Source organism: Capra hircus, chromosome 5 (genome assembly GCF_001704415.2).
Source record: "Capra hircus breed San Clemente chromosome 5, ASM170441v1, whole genome shotgun sequence".
NCBI lineage: Eukaryota > Metazoa > Chordata > Mammalia > Artiodactyla > Bovidae > Capra > Capra hircus.
The window spans coordinates 4,784,360-4,804,124 of record NC_030812.1 but is presented as its reverse complement, the minus strand read 5'-3'; the positions used below and the strand labels follow the sequence as shown (position 1 = coordinate 4,804,124).

The 19,765-nt window shown below is 43.7% G+C and overlaps 1 protein-coding gene across 3 annotated transcripts in view; it reads right to left on the bottom strand.

Annotated features, from left to right (window-relative positions):
- The window catches only part of GLIPR1 (GLI pathogenesis related 1), a 60,433-nt gene that overhangs the window by 9,797 nt on the left and 30,871 nt on the right, over nt 1-19,765 (bottom strand). For all 3 annotated transcript variants that reach the window (XM_018047568.1, XM_018047567.1, XM_005679730.3), the window contains exon 4: nt 3,174-3,286. In XM_018047568.1, the coding sequence (XP_017903057.1) occupies nt 3,174-3,286 (113 nt within the window). The remainder of the gene's footprint in view (nt 1-3,173; nt 3,287-19,765) is intronic.

Below are 19,765 nucleotides of genomic sequence, written 5' to 3'. Positions count from 1 at the left end.
ATATTATGGTCATCTGAGTTAAATTCAGCCATTCTAGTCCATTTATTTCTCTGATGCCTAAAATGTCAATGTTCACTCCTACCATCTCTTGTTTGACCATTTCCAATATGCCATGATTCATGGACCTAACATTCCATGGTCCTATTTATATTGCTCTTTACAGCATTGGACTTACTTTCATCACCAATCACATCCACAACTGGGTGTTTTTGCTGTGGCTCTGTCTCTTCATTCTTTCTGGAGTTACTTCTCCAGGGATCTCCAGTTGCATACTAGATGCCTACTGACCTTGGGAGTTCATCTTTCGGTGTCCTATCTTTTTGCCTTTTCATACTGTTCATGGGGTTCTCAATGCAAAAATACTGAAGTGATTTGCCATTCCCTTCTCCACTGGACCACGTTTTGTCAGAACTCTCCACCATGACCTGTCCATCTTGGGTGGCCTTACATGGCATGGCTCATAGTTTCATTGAGTTAGACAGTCCATGTGATCAGATTGGTTAGTTTTCTGTGATTGTGGTTTTCAGTCTATCTGCCCTCTGATGGAGAGGATAAGAGGCTCATGGAAGCTCCCTGATGGGAGAGACTGACTGAGGGGGAAACTGGGTCTTGTCCTGATGGGTAGGGCACACTCAGTAAATCTTTAATCCAATTTTCTATTGAAGGGTGGGGCCGTGTTCCCTCCCTGTTATTTGACCTGAGGCCAAATTATGGTGGAGATAATGAAGATAATGGTGACCTCCTTCAGAAGGTCCCCAAAATGCACTGCTAAACACTCAGTGCCCCTGACCCTGCAGCAGGCCACCGTTAACCCACCCCTCTACTGGAGACTCCTGGTCATGCACGGGCAAGTCTGGGTCAGTCCCATGTGGGGTCACTGCCCCTTTCTCCTGGGTCCTGGTGCACACAAGGTTCTGTTTGTGCCCTCCAAGAGTCTGCTTCCCCAGTCCTGTGTAAGTTCTGGCAGCTCTATGGTGGGTTAATGATGACCTCCTCCAAGAGGGCTTATGCCATACCCAGGCCTGCTGCACCCAGAGCCCCTGCCCCTGTGGCAGTCCACTGCTGACCTGTACCTCCTCAGGAGACACCCAAAATCGTCTGCATAGCAAACCACAAACAGAAAGACAACATATGGAATAGGAGAAAATAATTGCAAATGATGGACCTGACAAGGGATTAATTTCAAAAATAAAGAAACAGTTCATACAACTCAGTATAAAAAAAACAAACCTAAACAAACAACCCAATTACAAAATGGGCAGAAGATCTAAATAAACATTTCTCTAAAGAAGTCATACAGATGGCCAAATGGCACATGAAGATACTCAACATCAGATGCAAATATGCTCAACACATTTGTATCCGAGAAATGAAAAGCAAAACTACAATGAAGTGTCACTTCACACCAGTCAGAATGGCCATCCTAAAATGTCTACCAGTAATAAAGATTGGAGAGGCTGTAGAGAAAATGTAACCCTCCTACACTGTTGATGAGAATGTAAGTTGGTACAGCCACTGTGGAGAACAGTAAGGAGACTCGTTTGAAAAACTAAAAGTAGAGTTGCCATTTGATCCTGCAATCCCACTCCAGGGCATATAACCCAAGAAAATTCTAATTCAAAGACACATGCACCCTAATGTTCATAGCATTACTATCTACAATAACCAAGACATGGAAACAACCCATAGATTATTACCCAGTCATAAAAAAAGAATGAAATAATGCTATTTGCAGCAACAGGGATGGACCTGGAGGTTATCACACTAAGCAAAGTAAGCCGGACAAAGGCAAACGTCATATGATATCACTTATATGTGGAATAAAAAGAATGGTACCTATTTCTAGACCCAAAGATATAGAAAATAAACTTATAGCCACCAAAGGGAAAGGAATGGGGGAGGGATAAATTAAGAGTTTGGGACTGACGCATAGAGACTACTACATATAAAATATAACATAGATATTACATAGATATAATACATATAATAATACATCAGTTCAGTTCAGTCGCTCAGTCGTGTCTGACTCTTTGCGACCCCATGAATCGCAGCATGCGTATATATAAAATAGATAATCAGCTAAGACCTATTGTACAGCACAGGGGACTATACTCAATATTATTTATATCTCTCTCTCTGTAAGAGGAAAGAATTTGAAAAAGAAAATCTACATATACATAAAACTGAATGTGCTGTACACCTGAAACTAATGATAATGTAAATCAACTAGACTTCAGTAAAAATAAATAAGTAAAAGAAAACACACGGAACAATCTCAGTTCTTCAATAGGGTGAGCTGTTCCTAACAAACAGACTCGAGCCAGACCTCCCAAGTCACAGTCCAACTGTGACATTCACTAGCTGTGCAGGCCAGTCACTGTGTCAGGGCCTCAGCTGTCTTCTCTGCAAAACAGGGGGCAAGAGTAGAACCTATATCACAGACTCTTTACGAAGATGAAATACCTTTAATATAGGTGAAACACTTAAAACAGTGCTTAGCACACAGTGAGCTTTATACAATTATTACCTCATTGTTTTTAATTACCGTGATCCATGAAAAACTTCAATGCCATGGAAAATGTCCATACATACTTGTAAGTAAAAACTAGAAAAGCATGTACTTCCTTTATGATCTCTGCTTTCTAAGTTTGCATATGATGCAAAAGAACACACACATACATTTAAAGGGAGTTGGGGGAGATGTCATATGTCTTCCCAGTTTTCAAATGGAGAAGAATTATGCCTTTCAAAAACGAAACTGTCAAAAGTAAGTGAATACGTCATACAGATTGAGGAGTTCAGTTCAGAGTGGGTTTTTTTGTTTGTTTTGAGAAATTTATAATTAATATAGTAGAACATTAGAGAACATCTTCCCATCCTGTGGTATTATTACCATATCCAATTAATCTATGTCCCTGAAAACACCTGAGGCTTGCTACCCTTGTACCTATGTGTTTCTGTGTGTGCACTTACCTAGTGTTTATAAAGGTGTTATACACACACCCACAAGCAGATACACAAAGAAAACTGGACAGAGGAATCAATGGGCAACATTCGGTTTCTCTTTTACACTCTATTATATTATCCAGATCTATTTTCTGTATCTATTTAATGAAGATAAATACTTCTAAAATAGTTCTTTTTTCCAAAAAGTAATAAATTTCAGCACTTACGGTGGTCCGTAGTTGCATATAAAATGTGCTCCATTGAGAAGACCTTGGAAGCCAGAAACTCGAGGACAAAACTGTACTGCACAGCCAACTTTGTAACTATCTGCCCAGACAACCTGAAAGAAAATGCGGACTGGTATGAAGAGGAGAGACAATAAAATGAACACGTAAGTATGATTAGGCCTTCCTAAATACCGGGAGGAGAAGGCGATGGCACCCCACTCCAGTACTCTTGCCTGGCTAATCCCATGGACGGAGGAGCCTGGTGGGCTGCAGTCCATGGGGTCGCTCACGACTGAGCGACTGAACTGAACTGAACTGAAACATGGTGAGGTACTTGAACTCTAGTGAGACACAGCAGTTCCTACCAGGGAAGTGGTACGCAGTCAGAATTTGGTTGGAAACAAATCGTGCGTGTGTGAGTGCATGTACGCGTGTGTGAAATAAACGTAGAAACAGTAAGACATTCTGACAGCTAGTGCAATGAGGAATAAAGCAGGAGAACAGGATAGAGCGTGGCTGCCGGGGAGGAAGGGGCTTCGGCTGCAGGGAAGTTGTCTCGAGTGTGGAGGAGGCCTTTGAGCTGCGGCCGGAGTGGGGAAGAGGCAGCACAGGAGAACTAAAGGCTGGAGGAGGAGCGGACGGTGCAGCGGGGGCCCTGGGGGCAGAGGCGGCCCTGGAGGCAGAGGTCTTGGGACCGAGAATGCGGGCACGCAAGGGCGGCAGGATGAAGGCTGGGGCGAGCGGCAGGCTGGGAGGTTAGAGACAGAGGCAGTGCCCGGGGAGTCTTGCAGTGGAGGGAGGGACAGCCCTTTACCAAGTCTCAGAAAGGCCCGCTGGCTGTCACATACTAAAGGGACTGAGAAGATCAAGGGTGAAAAGAGCAGGGTGGGTTGGGAGGCTGCTTCACTGGCCCTGGAGAGAGCAGATGGTGACTCCCACTTGGCTGCCGGTAGTGGGGTTTCCTGGAATTAACCAGGTCCACCAGGTGGGGCTTACTGCCAATGCCAGGAGACGGTTGGATCCCTGGGTCGGAAAGAACCCCTGGATGAGGGCACGGCAGGCAACCCATTCCAGTATTCTTGCCAGGAAAATCCCCATAGACAGAGAAGCCTGGCCATCCACAGGGCTGCAAAGAGTCGGACACGACTGATGCTTGCTTAGCACAACACACCACACGTGCTCCATCTTCTCGGTAAAGCTGAAAGAATTTGCTTTTGCATTGAGAGTGGGGTAAGAGGGGAGGACAAAAATGAAATTAATGTTTGGGTCTAAACAACATTTACCAAGAGGAGGAAAATTAACAAAGAAGGAAGTAGGTAGGAACAGGGACAAGGGGTTGTGTTCAGCTCCTGTTGCTCCTGAGATGCCCATCAGATGGCCAGGGGTATACATGTAAGTGAGAGCATGTGAGAAAGAAAGAAGGAAAAGCAGTGACCTAGGAGGGAGACCAAGAACAGGGCCAGCCGCCGGGAGCAGGACCGTGCCGTCCCACTGGACCCCATCATCTGAAGGGCCCTGTGTTTGGTGTAATTCGGTGCTGTCACACATTAAAGCATTTTTAGCAGCACTTTCCCCCTGATTTTTGAGAAAGGGCATCCACATTTTCATTTTGCATTCTGCCACAAAAGTATACAGCTTATCCTGACACTGTTTGCTGTAGTAGAAACCTAAAGAAGAAAGTATCTGAAGTATTTAAAAAATCTAGTAACTGGAGATAAGCTAGCAATTAAATGCACTCCTTTTTACAGTGATACCAAATTGCATTTGGAATTATTTTTACATATATATGTTACCTGCTTGCCACACAACAGGCCAATGAATCCGAGAGATAAAGGGTTGAGGCAAGGAAGAGACTTTAATGGGGGAGCCAGCTGAGAGCAGATGGCAGGCTAGCCCCTCAAAAGAGCTATCTTGTCAGGGCCTGGTTGCCAGATTCTTTTATGGATCAGAGATATAGAGGAGGTGAGGAAACAAAGTAAAAAGACTATTCAGTTCTTGCAAATGTCCCCTAGGATGGCGCGCCTCAGGCAGGGCAACGTGCTAGTTTCCCTTCCTTGTGGTCTAGCAGTCCAAGGGGTCACAAAGAGTCAGACAGGAGTGAGCAACAACAGTCCTTCCCGGGCTGCTGGCTTAGGCGATCTCCCTGAGGCAGGCCAGCGTGTGTGTTTCTAATAACTAAAACAGGGTGAGACTCACAGAAGCAGGCCCAGTGTAAACATAAAACTCGCCTTCTGGGTTACAACTCCCGCCTTTCACTGTGCATCCCGCAGTCCTGGGGGAGGAAGGGGGCCGTTTTGCTTGTCAAATGGATCTTCCTGGGAGTCCCCCCCATCTGACAAGCAAAACGGCCCCCTTTGGTGCTGGGGTTTTTAAATGATGAGACCTGTCTTCCTCTGCTCCTCTCGGAAAAGTGCCTACTTTATGCCTGTACGCTTAGAAATACTGAACTTCAAACCTAAGAGGGCATCTCAAGTTAGGAAATTTAGTGCTTTGCTATGCATGGGAAGATGAAGAGTCGGGCTCATTAAATCCTATTTTGTACATCTTAGCTAGCTGGGGCCTGTCATGCTGCTTTCTCAGTGTATCCTCCAGGTTCACCACAGGGAGTGGTTGGAGTGGCTGCGTCTCAGGACTGCCAGGAGGCAGGCATTCCCCTTTCCCAGGGCTCCCTGGCTCCCATGAAAGGGCTGCAATCGCTGACTCCATCTCTCAGGTCTTCCCCTCTTGGTCATGAGTGACCATTATCTGGGAAACATGTCATGATCAACTCTTGTCCCGTGGCATTGGGCGGCTCATCCCAGTGCAGTCAAAATATTCTTCATACGTCATTCCAGGTGTTAAGTTTTGAACCAGGCCCCATCAATAATTAAAATTCTCTGGGTTGTGTCTAACTATAATCTAGGAGATATTTTCTCCTGTTGCTTCTTTCCATATCTAGTTTCACCCTATTACCATTATTTCTTCAAAAGTGCTTAGTCATCGAAGTTTTGTTGGAGGCCTGCTTTACACACTGGTTACTGTAAGAGACACAACCTTACAGATTAGACAGGATATAAGGCAGACGACATAGGGCAGCACAGAGTCACAAAGCAGGATTGGAAAACGGAGAACAGATTTAACCAATGATTAGTATAGCTAGTTATAATCTAGTTATAATAACCACCATGACTGATTTATTGAGCTGTCTACAGTTTCGTTGTACTGGCCACGCACACCTAGGCACAGTTTAATCTTTGAGACAAGTATATGTTACTGGCAGGGTCAACCAGGCAGAGAGAAAAAGTAAATGTTCCAAAAGTCATAATCTACCAAACTATTTATTGCAAGTCATGATTAATTGAAGGAGAAGTTTTTTTCTTACACCTGGAAAACACATTTAAACCAGTAATCCTTTGAGATAGAGACCATAAAAATTACAACCAGATTACCAGTTTACTCAGTTCTGTGTAACTAATCCCTTTTGTTAACAGCTTTATGAAGTCATTCGGTTTCTCATTAGAATACTTCAATTTATTTATTTTTTATTCAGTTCAGTATTATTTTCTGAAAGTCAGAAACTTGTATTTATCTGAAAGTCCTTTTCATAAGTTTTCTTGAAGAGGAGGCATTTTTACAAAGGCATCAGAGTGAAACCATAACTGTGTATAGTAACAAAAGACTTAAAAGAAGGTTAAGTTTAAATCTGATTACTGCTGTGACATAGAGCACCTTCATAACTACAATTATGGCTCATGATATTCTATCAGGACATATCAAATTCTGAGGAATTCCATATACTCTCTAGAATATCTGTACCATTTACCATATAATATAACTTAGAGCTTATTATTTATTTGATAACACTTCCCTTCTAGTTGAAGATACCATATGAACCTATTAGTTTAATATCTCCCTATGGATCCCTCAGAGACCCCTTTGAAGCCCCCCAAAGTTAGCTGGAGTTCAGCTAACTTTATTATAACTTTATTATCAAATTTATTATAATTTGATCTGGGAAGCCTTGTCAAAGGAGCACCAAGTAACATGTTAAAATATAACTGGACCATGGGTCGCTGTGAACCTGAACCAAAGCAACAATAAAATGCTTTGAAGGCAAATACAGATTAAATAAGCTTAAACTCTGTTGTCAAAAGGCAGTTTAGCACTGTCAGAAAACTTGTCTAAGAGAGAGAAGCCAATTTACATTTTATATTCGCTTATAGTTTCACTTACTCAAACTTGTTTTGAACCATAGCCAATCCTGACTGACCATGTACAAAGCCCCTTCATCACTCATTTTTAAGTTGTAGATATCTAGAGAGATCCTGAAACGTATAGTTCTGTTTCTTTACATTTAATTGGGCCTCCACCCACTTGTATCACTTAGCTTGCTGTTGTGTTACAAAGAGTAAGAGTGTATATTGAGGTTCAAGGTCTAGTGGGAACTGACGAGTCCACCATCCTGGACCTATTTGCTTATATGTAGACCATGTAATGTCCCTGGGTTATGTGATTCTTTCAAAGATTGTGCCCTGTCCACTTTCCTTTTGTGTCATTTCTCCCCTCAGATTTTATTCCCATATTTTTATGGGAAACAGAAGGGTGAAGATCTACCTTCTGTAATTGCTTCAAGCCTGAGTATGGTGTCCCTACCTGTCAGGGAGCAAAAATCTCAGGATACCTGGTCTAGGGGTGCCAGGGGCAGGACAGCTCCTTTGTTATAATCTGTATGGGCGGGAATCCTCAAATAGTCATCATTTTAATGTGGAACTGCTAGAATTATTTCCATAGCCTTCCTGTGAATCTCCTTGATAAGGAAGCCCTTTCTGTACATCATCAGAGTACAAAAATATCTTAATAACATAAGACTTAAAAGTCATGGTTAAACATTTGATCAATTGACAATGGGGCTTGGATAATACTTATTTGTTAACCAGGCTTCAATAATACATGAACCAAGAAGATCCAGATGTACAAGCTGAATTTAGAAAAGGCAGAGGGACCAGGGATCAAGTTGCCAACATCTGCTGGATCATAGAAAAAGCAAGGCAATTCCAGAAAAAACATCTACTTCTGCTTCATTGACTATGTTAAAACCTTTAACTGTGTACATCACAACAAACTGTGGAAAATTATTAAAGAAATGGGAATATCAGACCACCTTATTTGCCTCCTGAGAAACCTGCACGCAGTCAAGAAGCAGCAGTTAGGACCACACGTGGAACAAAGGGCGGGTTCAAAACTGCAAAAGGAGCATGTTGAGGCTGTATACTGCCACCCTGCTAATTTAACTTATAAGCAGAGTACATCACGTGAAATGCAGGGCTGGAGGAAGCACAAGCTGGAAATAGGATTGTAAGAGAAACATCAACAACCTTAGATATGCAGGTGACACCACCCTTATGGCAGAAAGTGAAGAACTAAAAAGCCTCTTGATGAAAGTGAAAGAGGAGAGTGAAAAAGTTGGCTTAAAGCTCAACATTCAAAAAACTAAGATCAAGGCATCCAGTCCCATCACTTCTTGGAAAACAGAGGGGAAAAAGTGGAAACTTGATGAATTTCATTTTCTTGGGCTCCAAAATCACTGCAGATGGTGACTGCAACTGCACAATTAAAATATGCTTTCTTCTTGGAAGAAAAGCTGTGACAAACCTAAACTGCATATTAAAAAGCAGAGACATCACTTTGCCAACAAAGATCCATATAGTGAAAGCTATGATTTTTCCAGTAGTCATGTATGGATGTGGGAGTTGGACCATAAAGAAGGCGGAGGACTGAAGAATTGATGCTTTCAGAATGTCATGCTGGATAAGACTCCCTTGGATTGCAAGGAGATCCAACCAGTCCATCCTAAAGAAAATCAGTCCTGAATATTCATTGGAAGGACTGATGTTGAAGCTGAAGCTCCAATACTTCGGCCACCTGACGTAAACAGCCAACTCATTGGAAAAGACCCTGATGCTGGGAAAGATTGAGGGCAGGTGAAGGTGACGACAGAGGATGAGATGGTTGGATGGCATCACTGATCTAATGGACATGAGTTTTAGCAAGCTCTGGGAGACAGTGAACGACAGGGAAGCCTGGCATGCTGCCGTTCCTGGGATCACAAAAGGCCTACTGAAAACACATATCTTAGTTTTCTTAAAGTTTTTTCCACACTGAGGTATATTTTGGCTGACAAATCTCTAACAGATATCTTTTATTTATGTTAAACCTAGGCACAATGAAAGTATTATACTTAACATTGTATTTAACATGTTGATGACTCAAGACATCTCTATATTATTATTATTAGTTCAGCAAACTTAAACATTAATACTAGGTACTAATTTAATATTAAATATTTCCCAGTTCACGTGAACCTGTAACTCAAATTAACCGTGGCAATGTGACTAAAAAAAACAAAAACAAAGACACATATAGGCATATACATACAGTGAGGCCTCAGTTCTTATTTCAATCCTGAGTCAGGTACAGTAATATAAAGCCCATTAGTTTATAACAAGGTTGGATTAAAATTGGGGTTCTCACAGAGGAACCAAGTCCGGCTCACTTGGATAGATGGCTAAATATTAATATCTGTAGGAAAAGCAACTTTTAATTACCTTGGACAAGCCAGCTTCTAAATTATTTTACCGTTTCTAAAATTTCCATTAAAAAGACAGTAGAAATAAGGTTTCTGAGAAGACCCAAGAGGACACTTGCCTCTCAAAGATACAGGCAAATTCTTTCTAGGGTTATTTTGTTTCCCCTTTGTTTAACATTTATAGACTTCACAAGATGAAGCTTCTGTGGTGGCTCAGACGGTGAAGAATCTGCCTGCAGAGTTTGGTCCCTGGGTCAAAAAGATCCCCTGGAGAAGGGCACGGCAACCCACTCCAGTGTTCTTGCCTGGAAAACCGCATGGGCAGAGGAGCCTGGCAGACCACAGTCCATGCGGTTGCAAAGAGTCAGACACGACTTAGTGAGTAACACTTCCTTCATGAGATGAACAGGGAAGGTTTGGGGAGTGGTGAAAGGATTTTTGGAATCACCCTTCTGGTCTGTTAAGACTACATTTGTAAACCAAAGACAGTTTTGTTTTTCCATCTTTCCCCAAAGAATTGGGTGGCCTTCCTAAGCAGGGCTGACACATCTGTCTACCCTTGTTGGAAAGCTTCCCCCCTCCTTCTAGCCTGAGGGAGAAGGCCTCTCTGGAAGGCTCAGAGGCAACACCCAGGCTCCAGCAAAGCAATCTGGACAAAGAGGCAAGGGGAGCAAGAGGCAAGGGGAGCAAGAGGCAAGGGAACAGGAGACAGGGGGAAGACAGACTGAGGGGTCCGCCCTGTGATCCAAGCAGCCAGGGAGGAGAGGCAAGGAGCGCTCCCTCCTGCCAAGATGGCACGGGGGGCTGTGGGCCTTTGGGACACACAGGGAGTAAGCGCTGCTGCCCTGCGGCTCGTGTGGTGGCCTGCCTTCAGGGACGGGGGCTCTGGCAGCAGCAGTCTTGGGAGGCACAGTGCGCAGCTTAAGTTCTCTGGGAAGAGGTTGCCATTCGCCCCACTGTAGAGCCGCTGAGCAGGCAACCCACAGACTGAGAACAATTGCACCAAAGAAGTTCTCATAGCGTTGTGAAAGTTCTAGGGCCCACAACAGACTCCCCAATCTGGGGATCCGGCAAAGGGACTGAGAATCCCCAGGGAATCTGACTTTGAAGGCCAGTGGGATTTGATTCCAGAACTTCCACAGGACTGGGGAAACAGAGACTCTTGGAGGGCACAAACAAAACCTTGTGTGCACCTGGACCCAGGAGAAAGGAGCAGGGACCCCACGAGACTGAGTCAGACCTGCCTGTGAGTGTCCAGGAGTCTCCAGCGAGGTCATGGGTTGATCTACTCTCAGGGTCAGGGACATTAACTGCAGCAGTCCTGGAAGGCATCGCATGCTGGCATAAGCCCTTTTGGAGGAGGTCACCATTACCCCTACCATACTTTCGTCTCAGGACAAACTACAGGGAGCAAACACAGTTCCACCCACCAGCACCAAAATTGGATTAAAGATTTACTGAGCATGACCTTGCCCACCAGAACAAGATCCAGTTTTCCCCATAGCCAGTATCCTTAAGAGGATAAGTACAAGCCTCTTATCCTCATCCATCAGAGGGCAGACAGAATGAAAACCACAATCACAGAAAATTAACCAAACTGATCACACGGACCACAGCCTTGTCTAACTCAATGAAACTATGAGCCATGCCATGTAGGGCCACCCAAGACGGACAGGTCATGGCGGAGGCTTCTGCAAAATGTGGTCAACTAGATAACGGAATGGCAAACCATTTCAGAATTCTTGCCTTGAGAACCCCATGAACAGTAGGAAAAGCCAAAAAGATATAGCATTGAAAGATGAACTCCCGGGCTGGGAGGTGCTAAATATGCTACTGGAGAAGAATACAGAAATAACTCAAGAAAGAATGAAGAGATGGAGCCAAAGCAAAAACAATGCCCAGTTGTGGTTGTGACTGGTGATGGAAGTAAAGTCAGATGCTGCAAAGAACAATATTGCATAGAAACCTGGGATGTTAGGTCCATGAATCAAGGTAAATTGGAAGTGGTCAAACAGGAGATGGCAAGAGTGAGCATCAACATTTTAGCAATCAGTGAACTAAAATGGATGCAAATGGGCAAATTTAATTCAGATGACCATTATATCTACTACTGTGGGCAAGAATCCCTTAGAAGAAATGGGTTAGCTCTCAAAATCAAAAAAGAGTCCAAAATGCAGTATTTGGGTGCAATCTCAAAAACAACAGAATGATCTCAGTTCATTTCCAAGGCAAAGCATTCACCATCAGAGTAATCCAAGTCTATGTCCCAACCTCTAATCCCAAAGAAGCGAAAGTTGAATGGTTCTAAGAAAACCTTAGATAGACCAAGATAATCACAATGGTGTGATAACTCACCTAGAGCCAGACATCCTGGAATGTGAAGTCAAGTGGGCCTTAGGAAGCATCACTACAAACAAAGCTGGCGGAGGTGATGGAATTCCAGTTGAGCTATTTCAAATCCTGAAAGATGATGCTGTGAAAGTGCTGCACTCAATATGTCAGCACATTTGGAAAACTCAGCAGTGGCCACAGAACTGGAAAAGGTGAGTTTTCATTCCAATCCCAAAGAAAGGCAATGCCAAAGAATGCTCAAACTACTGCACAATTGCACTCATCTCACACGCTAGTAAAGTCATGCTCAAAATTCTTCAAGCCAGGCTTCAGCAATATGTGAACCATGAACTTCCAGATGTTCAAGCTGGTTTTAGAAAAGGCAGAGGAACCAGAGATCAAATTGCCAACATCCGCTGGATCATGGAAAAAGCAAGAGAGTTCCAGAAAAACATTTATTTCTGCTTTATTGACTATGCCAAAGCCTTTGACTGTGTGGGTGTGGGTCACAATAAACTGTGGAAAATTCTGAAAGAAATGGGAATACCAGGCAACCTGTCCTGCCTCTTGAGAAACCTATATGCAGGTCAGGAAGCAACAGTTAGAACTGGACATGGAACAACAGACTGGTTCCAAATAGGAAAAGGAGTACGTCATGGCTGTATATTGTCACCCTGCTTATTTAACTTATATGCAGAGTACATCATGAGAAACGCTGGGCTGGAAGAAGCACAAGCTGGAATCAAGATTGCCGGGAGAAATATCAATAACCTCAGATATGCAGATGACACCACCCTTATGGCAGAAAGTGAAAGTGAAGTCACTCAGTGTCCGACTCTTTGTGACCCCATGGACTGTAGCCTACCAGGCTCCTCCCTCCATGGGATTCTCCAGGCAAGAGTACTGGAGTGGGTTGCCATTTCCTTCTCCAGGGTGTCTTCCCGACCCAGGGATCGAACGCAGGTCTCCTGCATTCCAGGCAGACACTTTAACCTCTGAGCCACCAGGGCAGAAAGTGAAGAGGAACTAAAAGCCTCGTGATGAAAGTGAAAGTGGAGAGTGAAAAAGTTGGCTTAAAACTCAACATTCAGAAAATGAAGATCATGGCATCCAGTCCCATCATTTCATGGGAAATAGATGGGGAAACAGTGGAAACAGTGTCAGAATTTATTTTGGGGGGCTCCAAAATCACTGCAGATGGTGACTGCAGCCATGAAATTAAAAGATGCTTGCTCCTTGGAAGAAAAGTTATAACCAACTTAGATAGCATATTCAAAAGCAGAGACATTGCTTTGCCGACTAAGGTCCGTCTAGTCAAGGCTATGGTTTTTCCTGTGGTCATGTGTGGATGTGAGAGTTGGACTGTGAAGAAAGCTGAGTGCTGAAGAATTGATGCTTTTGAACTGTGGTGTTGGAGAAGATTCTTGAGAGTCCCTTGGACTGCAAGGAGATCCAACCCATCCATTCTGAAGGAGATCAGCCCTGGGATTTCTATGGAAGGAATGATGCTAAAGCTGAAACTCCAGTACTTTGGCCACCTCATGCGAGAGTTGACTCATTGGAAAAGACTCTGATGCTGGGAGGGATTGGGGGCAGGAGGAGAAGGGGACGGCAGAGGATGAGATGGCTGCATGGCATCACTGACTCGATGGAAGTGGGTCTGGGTGAACTCCGGGAGTTGGTGATGGACAGGGAGGCCTGGTGTGCTGCGATTCATGGGGTCGCAAATAGTCGGACACGACTGAGCGACTGAACTGAAGAAAACCTATGAGAACTTCTAGAACTAACACCAAAAAAGAATGTCCTTTTCATCCTAGGGAACTGGAATTCAAAAGTAGGAAATCAAGAGATTCCTGGAGTAACAGGCAAGTTTGGCCTTGGAGTATAAGATGAAGCAGGGCAAAGGCCAACAGAGTTTCGCCAAGAGAACACACTGGTCATAGCAAACACACTCTTCCAACAAGGTAAGACATGACTGTACACATAGACATCACCAGATGGTCAATACTGAAATCAGATTGATTATATTCTTTGCAGCCAAAGATGGAGAAGCTCTATAAAGTCATTAAAAAAAAGACTGGAAGCTGACTGTGGCTCAGATCATAACTCCTTTTTGAAAATTCAGACTTCAATTGAAGAAAGGGAAAACAACTAGGACATTCAAGTATGACCCAAGTCAAATCCTTTATAATTATACAGCAGAAGTGACGACTAGAATCACGGGATTAAATCTGATAGACAGACTGCCTGAAGAACTGAGGATAGAGGTTCGTAACACTGTACAGGAAGCAGTGATTAAAACCATCCCCAAGAAAAAAGAAAGGCAAAATGATTGTCTGAGGAGGCCTTACAAATAGCTGAGTAAAGAAGAGACGTGAAATGCAAAGGAGAAAAGCAAGGAAATATCCATCTGAATGCAGAGTTCCAAAGATTACAAGGAGAGATAAGTAAACCTTTGTAAGTGAACAACACAAAGAGGGAGAAGAATATAATAGAATGGGGAAAGGAGTGAGATTTATTCAAGAAAATTAGAGATACCAAGGGAACATGTCATACAAAGATGGGCTCAATAAAGGACAGAAACGGTATGGACCTAACAGAAGCAGAAGATATTCAGAAGAGCTGGCAAGAATACGCAGAAGAACTATACCGTAAAGATCTCAATGACCCATATAACCACGATGGTGTGATCAACTGTGGCATTGGAGAAGACTCTTGAGAGTCCCCTGGACTACAAGATTAAACCAGTCAATCCTAAAGGAAATCAGCCCAGAATATTCATTGGAAGGATCTTTGGGGAAGATTGCTTAATTGTGAGCCTTTCAGGGGCCATTGTTCTTCTGATCTTAATATATCTAATGTGGACCCCAAAGATCTTCCAATGAAGCAGTGCAATTGAAATGAAATATTTCCCATTTTTATAAACTTTACAACACTTATAACACCAAAACACAAATGATGCTGAAGCTATAGCTCCAGTATTTGGCCACTTGATGTGAAAAGCAGACTCTTTGGGAAAACCCTTATGAAGGCAGGATCAGGAGACAGCAGAGGAGAAGATGGCATCACCCATTCAATGGACATGAGTCGAGGCATGAGCTTCACCAGGTTCCAGCAGATGCTGAAGGACAGGGAAGCCTGGAGTGCTGCGGTCCACGGGGTCACAAAAAGTTGGACACAACTGAGCGACTGAACAACAGCAAGAGAATAAGCCTGCCCACGGCGCCTCAGTTGTTCCCACAGCTGCTCGGCTGTTCACAGTGGGTTTGAGGAGAAAGAAATGAGAAAACTGTAAAGGAAGCCTTAGAGGAAACATACCAGATGTTTGCACATTACCGAAGTAACCAGAATCAGCTGGAAAGTCATATTAACATGACCTCACAGTCCCATTAGACCAGTGACCTTCCCCAAAGCACCTTATAAATGCAGTTTCCCTTCACAGGGAGAACACGCCAAATTGGAGCCAATGTACCCCAGACTGGTCAAAAAGGCCACGGTAGAACCTTGATATCACGCTGTTCTGGGGAAAAGGTTATTGCGCGTTTAAATTACAAAAGAGAGTAGTTTCTTTTAGAGAGTCAATCACCTTGTCCCCCACTATCAAAGTTACCTGGGGCTTCTGTAGAGGAAATTAATATTGGATGCCTCAAGTCCAAGAGAGCCCCTGGGCCTATTCAATATGAGTGTTCCTCTCCTTTGTAAAGTGCTTCTGACCACCAGACTGCTTAATTGTGAGCCATTCAGCGGCCATTGTTCTGATCTTAACATATTTAATATGGACCCCAAAGATCTTTCCTTCGGGACAGATGAAATATTTCCCATTTTTATATACTTTATAACTCCGAAACACAAAAGACGCCGATGAACTCCAACAAAAATAGCACAAGTGTCAGCATCACTGCACAGATGAACCGATTTCCCCAATTAGGTAAATACGTTTACCTCACAAAACAAATGAACTAACTCCAGCTAGGCTGCCCACCCTCACAAGAACTAGCTCCCCAATGAACCGGTTCCAACTGAACTGATTCCCAAATCAGATAAATAAATTTACCCTACAAAACAAATGAGCTAATTCCAACTAGGGTGGTCTTGCCCCACAAGAACTAGCTCTCTAAATGAACCAGATCAGGGTAGAGTCCAACAATACTTACCCTCTCCAACAGGGTACCCCAACCATACAGGCTTGTCCTGCAAAGGAAGAGCCCACTTTGAGGGGGAAAAACGTTCCTCGTGTGCACACTGCAGCGACTTACCCTCCAAAATTGAGCTTGTCAGTTCATAACACAAAAAGGCACACAAAACAAGTGAACCAGCTGAACCAGCTACTGATTTGGGTAGGCAAATTGAGTCCATGGACTCTATAGGAATTTGTGGGTCCCTTGTCTCAATGGCCAAGTGCCTGGAGGTAGCCGGTGCCACTTTAGGGACCCTTGAAGGAAAGAACCTCAGGACAAATGGTCTCAGCAGCTGCTGGGTCTTGCCCTAGTATTCCCTGATCAGGGCCAGCTAGCTACGAGCAGCAAGGCTCCTGGCTGGCTCAGCTAAATTTTACCTCATTCAAGCTCGCTCTGCTTGCCCTGACAGGCTAATGAATCCGAGGGGTCGAGGCAATGAAGAATCTTTCACTGGGATGCTGGCTGACCCAGAAGATGGCAGGGGGCGTCTCAAAATAACTATCTTGTCAGAGCCCGGTTGCCAGGTTCTTTTATAGATCAGAGATAGGGCGGAGGTGAGGAAACAAAGTAAAAAGACTGTTCAGTCCTTGCAAATGTCCCCTAGGATGCCAAGCCTCGGCAGGGGAATGTGTTCTTTCCCTTCCTTACAGTGCTTCTCAGGTGGGCAGCTCAGGTTATCTCCCTGAGCTGGGCCATGATGTATGTCTATAACAACAAAAAAGGGTCAAAGTCACAGAAGCAGATCCAGTGTACATTTAAAATTAACCCTTCTTGGTTACATACATATATATATATATAACACCAACTCTCTCTCTATAATATATATATATGTATGTATATAAATTCTGGGACTGAGAGTGAAAGTGAAGTCGCTCAGTCGTGTCCCAGTCTTTTCGACCCCATAGACTGGTCCATGGGATTTTCCAGTCAAGAGTACCAGAGTGGACTGGCACTTCCTTCTCCAAATTCTGGGACTAGTTGTGCCAAATAGGGGGCTTAGAAAGGTGAAGCCCTGGAACCAGTGTGTGCCTTCACTAAATGTGGAGAGCAGCAGTCCAGAAACCATTGCGCACAGGTTTTGAGGTCTGTGAAGAGGAAGCAGAGGGTGCTTCAGGAGTTTGTAGCAGGGACCCTGCTCTGCGTGAGTGAGGCTGATGCAGAAGTGAGCTGGCCTGGGAGCAAGGAGAAGTCTCCCAGCAGACGGCACCCTTGGGGAACCAACCCTGAGGTGGGAAAGATTCACAGAACCGAGGCCAGTGTGCCAGTGTGCCGGTTTGACCCAGGAAAAGGCCAAATTTACTTTAAAAAAAAGAAAAGAAAAACAATCATTTAAGATCAGCTCTCTGGAGAGAGAGTATAGCATGAGGGAAAAGAATTGGAATGGAGACTGAGCTTCTCCAAGGCTTACTGATGGAGAGAAGTGAAGTGAAAGTCACTCAGTTGTGTCTCACTTTTTGCGACCCAATGGACTACACAGTCCATGGAATTCTGCAGGCCAGAACACTGGAGTGGGTAGCCTTTCCCTTCTCCAGGGGATCTTCCCAAATCAGGGGTCAAACCCAGGTCTAACCCAGGTCTCCTGCATTGCGGGCAGATGCTTTCCCAGCTGAGCCACAAGGCTTCCCCTATTGATGGAGTAGGAGGTGGCGGAAGGCACTTTGCATTCCGCCTTCTCTTTGTGTGACAACTAGGGAGGAGCTGGGGAGGCAGGTTCTGCTCTCCCAGAGGAGCAGTGCTCTCCTTTGGTGAAAGACGACCCCTCACTGCTCCCAGATCCAAGTGAGGCGTTCCCCTTCCCATCTCTCACCCTAGAATCCCTTGCAGGGAATTCCAGGTAACCAAGTGAATTAAGCCTCTCCCTCTTCCTGAGAGCACCTAGCCATTCATTTTCAGATTTGATTCTTGTATTTTAATTTCTCAATTATTTTTGAATTTACTTTTAAATTTTCTTTGTTTCTATCACTACATCTCAAATTGACTTCTCTTTGAGTGCTTTGTTTAAAATGCAGATTTCTGGGCCCATCTCAGTTCTACTGCATGAGAGTCTCTGGAATTGTCCTGGAAATCTGATTTTTTTTAATTGAGCTGCAACTGACATAAAATTATATTAGTTTCCCATGTACAGCGTAATGATTCAGTATTTGTATATATTGCAAAATGGCCACCACGATGTCTTGTTAATACCTACTACTACACGTGGTTACAACTTCTTTTCTTGTGATGAGAACTTTTAAGATACAGTCTCTGTAAGAAATGGAACTTGAAGTGGTCCATTTTCAGAACAAAGTAGCTGGCCTTGGGTGGAAAATTATTAACAAATGGTTTTCCACTCAGAGCTAGCTAATTTTGTCTTGAAAAATTACTGGTAAGCTAGCCTTGCCTAACAGCTTACAACTGGAGAGTCTCTAAGCTAACAGGATGTTTGGGAAGGGATAAACTAAAGTCCTAGTTGAGAAATGTGAACTTAGGATGGGAAGGGAGAAGAAAGAATACCCTATGAGAAGTAGTGAAGTCTGGGAAGATTGTAACCCCATAGTACTCAGCCAGTGAGGAACCGGGGGAGGCATCCGTGCTCCAGGGAATAAAAGCACTTGCTGTGACTGTCCCGGGTGTGTCTGCCCACCAGACACCGATCTTGCGAGACCATCATTAGGAGTTTTGCTTTTACTGTGCTTCGTGTCTCCGAGTCCATCCCTTGGTTTGGGGCTGGTGACTGTGTTTCTCATATTCTTTTTAACAACTTTCAAATACACAGTACAGGATTGTTAAGTGTAGCCACCATGCTACCCATTACATCCCCAGGACTTTTTTATAACTGGAAGTTTTGACCACGTTCACCCATCTCACCTACCTGCCCCCTTTGGCAACCGCCAATCTGTTTTGTGCTTCTAAGTGTTTATTTTTTTTAGATCTCACACATGAGTGAGATCATATGGTGTTTCTCTCTCTCTGACTTATTTTCCTTAGCACAATACCGTCTAGATCTATCCATGTTGTTGCAAATGATAGCATTTCCTTAAGGAAAACGAGGTGTATATGTACACACAATCTGGAGTATTATTCAGCCTAAAAAACTTGTAACTAGGAGGGGAGTTTGGGGAAGAATGGATACATGTATATGTCTGGCTGAGTTCCTTTGCTGTCACCTGAAACTATCATAATATTTTTAATCAGCTATACTCTAATGATGCTGTTAAAGTGCTGCACTCAACATGCCAGCAAATTTTGAAAACTCAGCAGTGGCTACAGGATTGGAAAAGGTCAGTTTACATTCCAATCTCAAAGAAGGGCAATGCCAAAGAATGTTTAGACTATCACACAATTGCACTCGTTTCAAATGCTAGCAAGATCATGCTTAAAACCCTTCAAGCTAGGCTTCAACAGTATGTGAACTGAAAACTTCCACATGTTCAAGACGGATTTAGACAAAGCAGAGGAACTAGAGCTCAAATTGCCAACAGCTGTTGGATCATAGAAAAAGCAAAGGAATTCCAGAAAAACATCTACTTCTGCTTCAT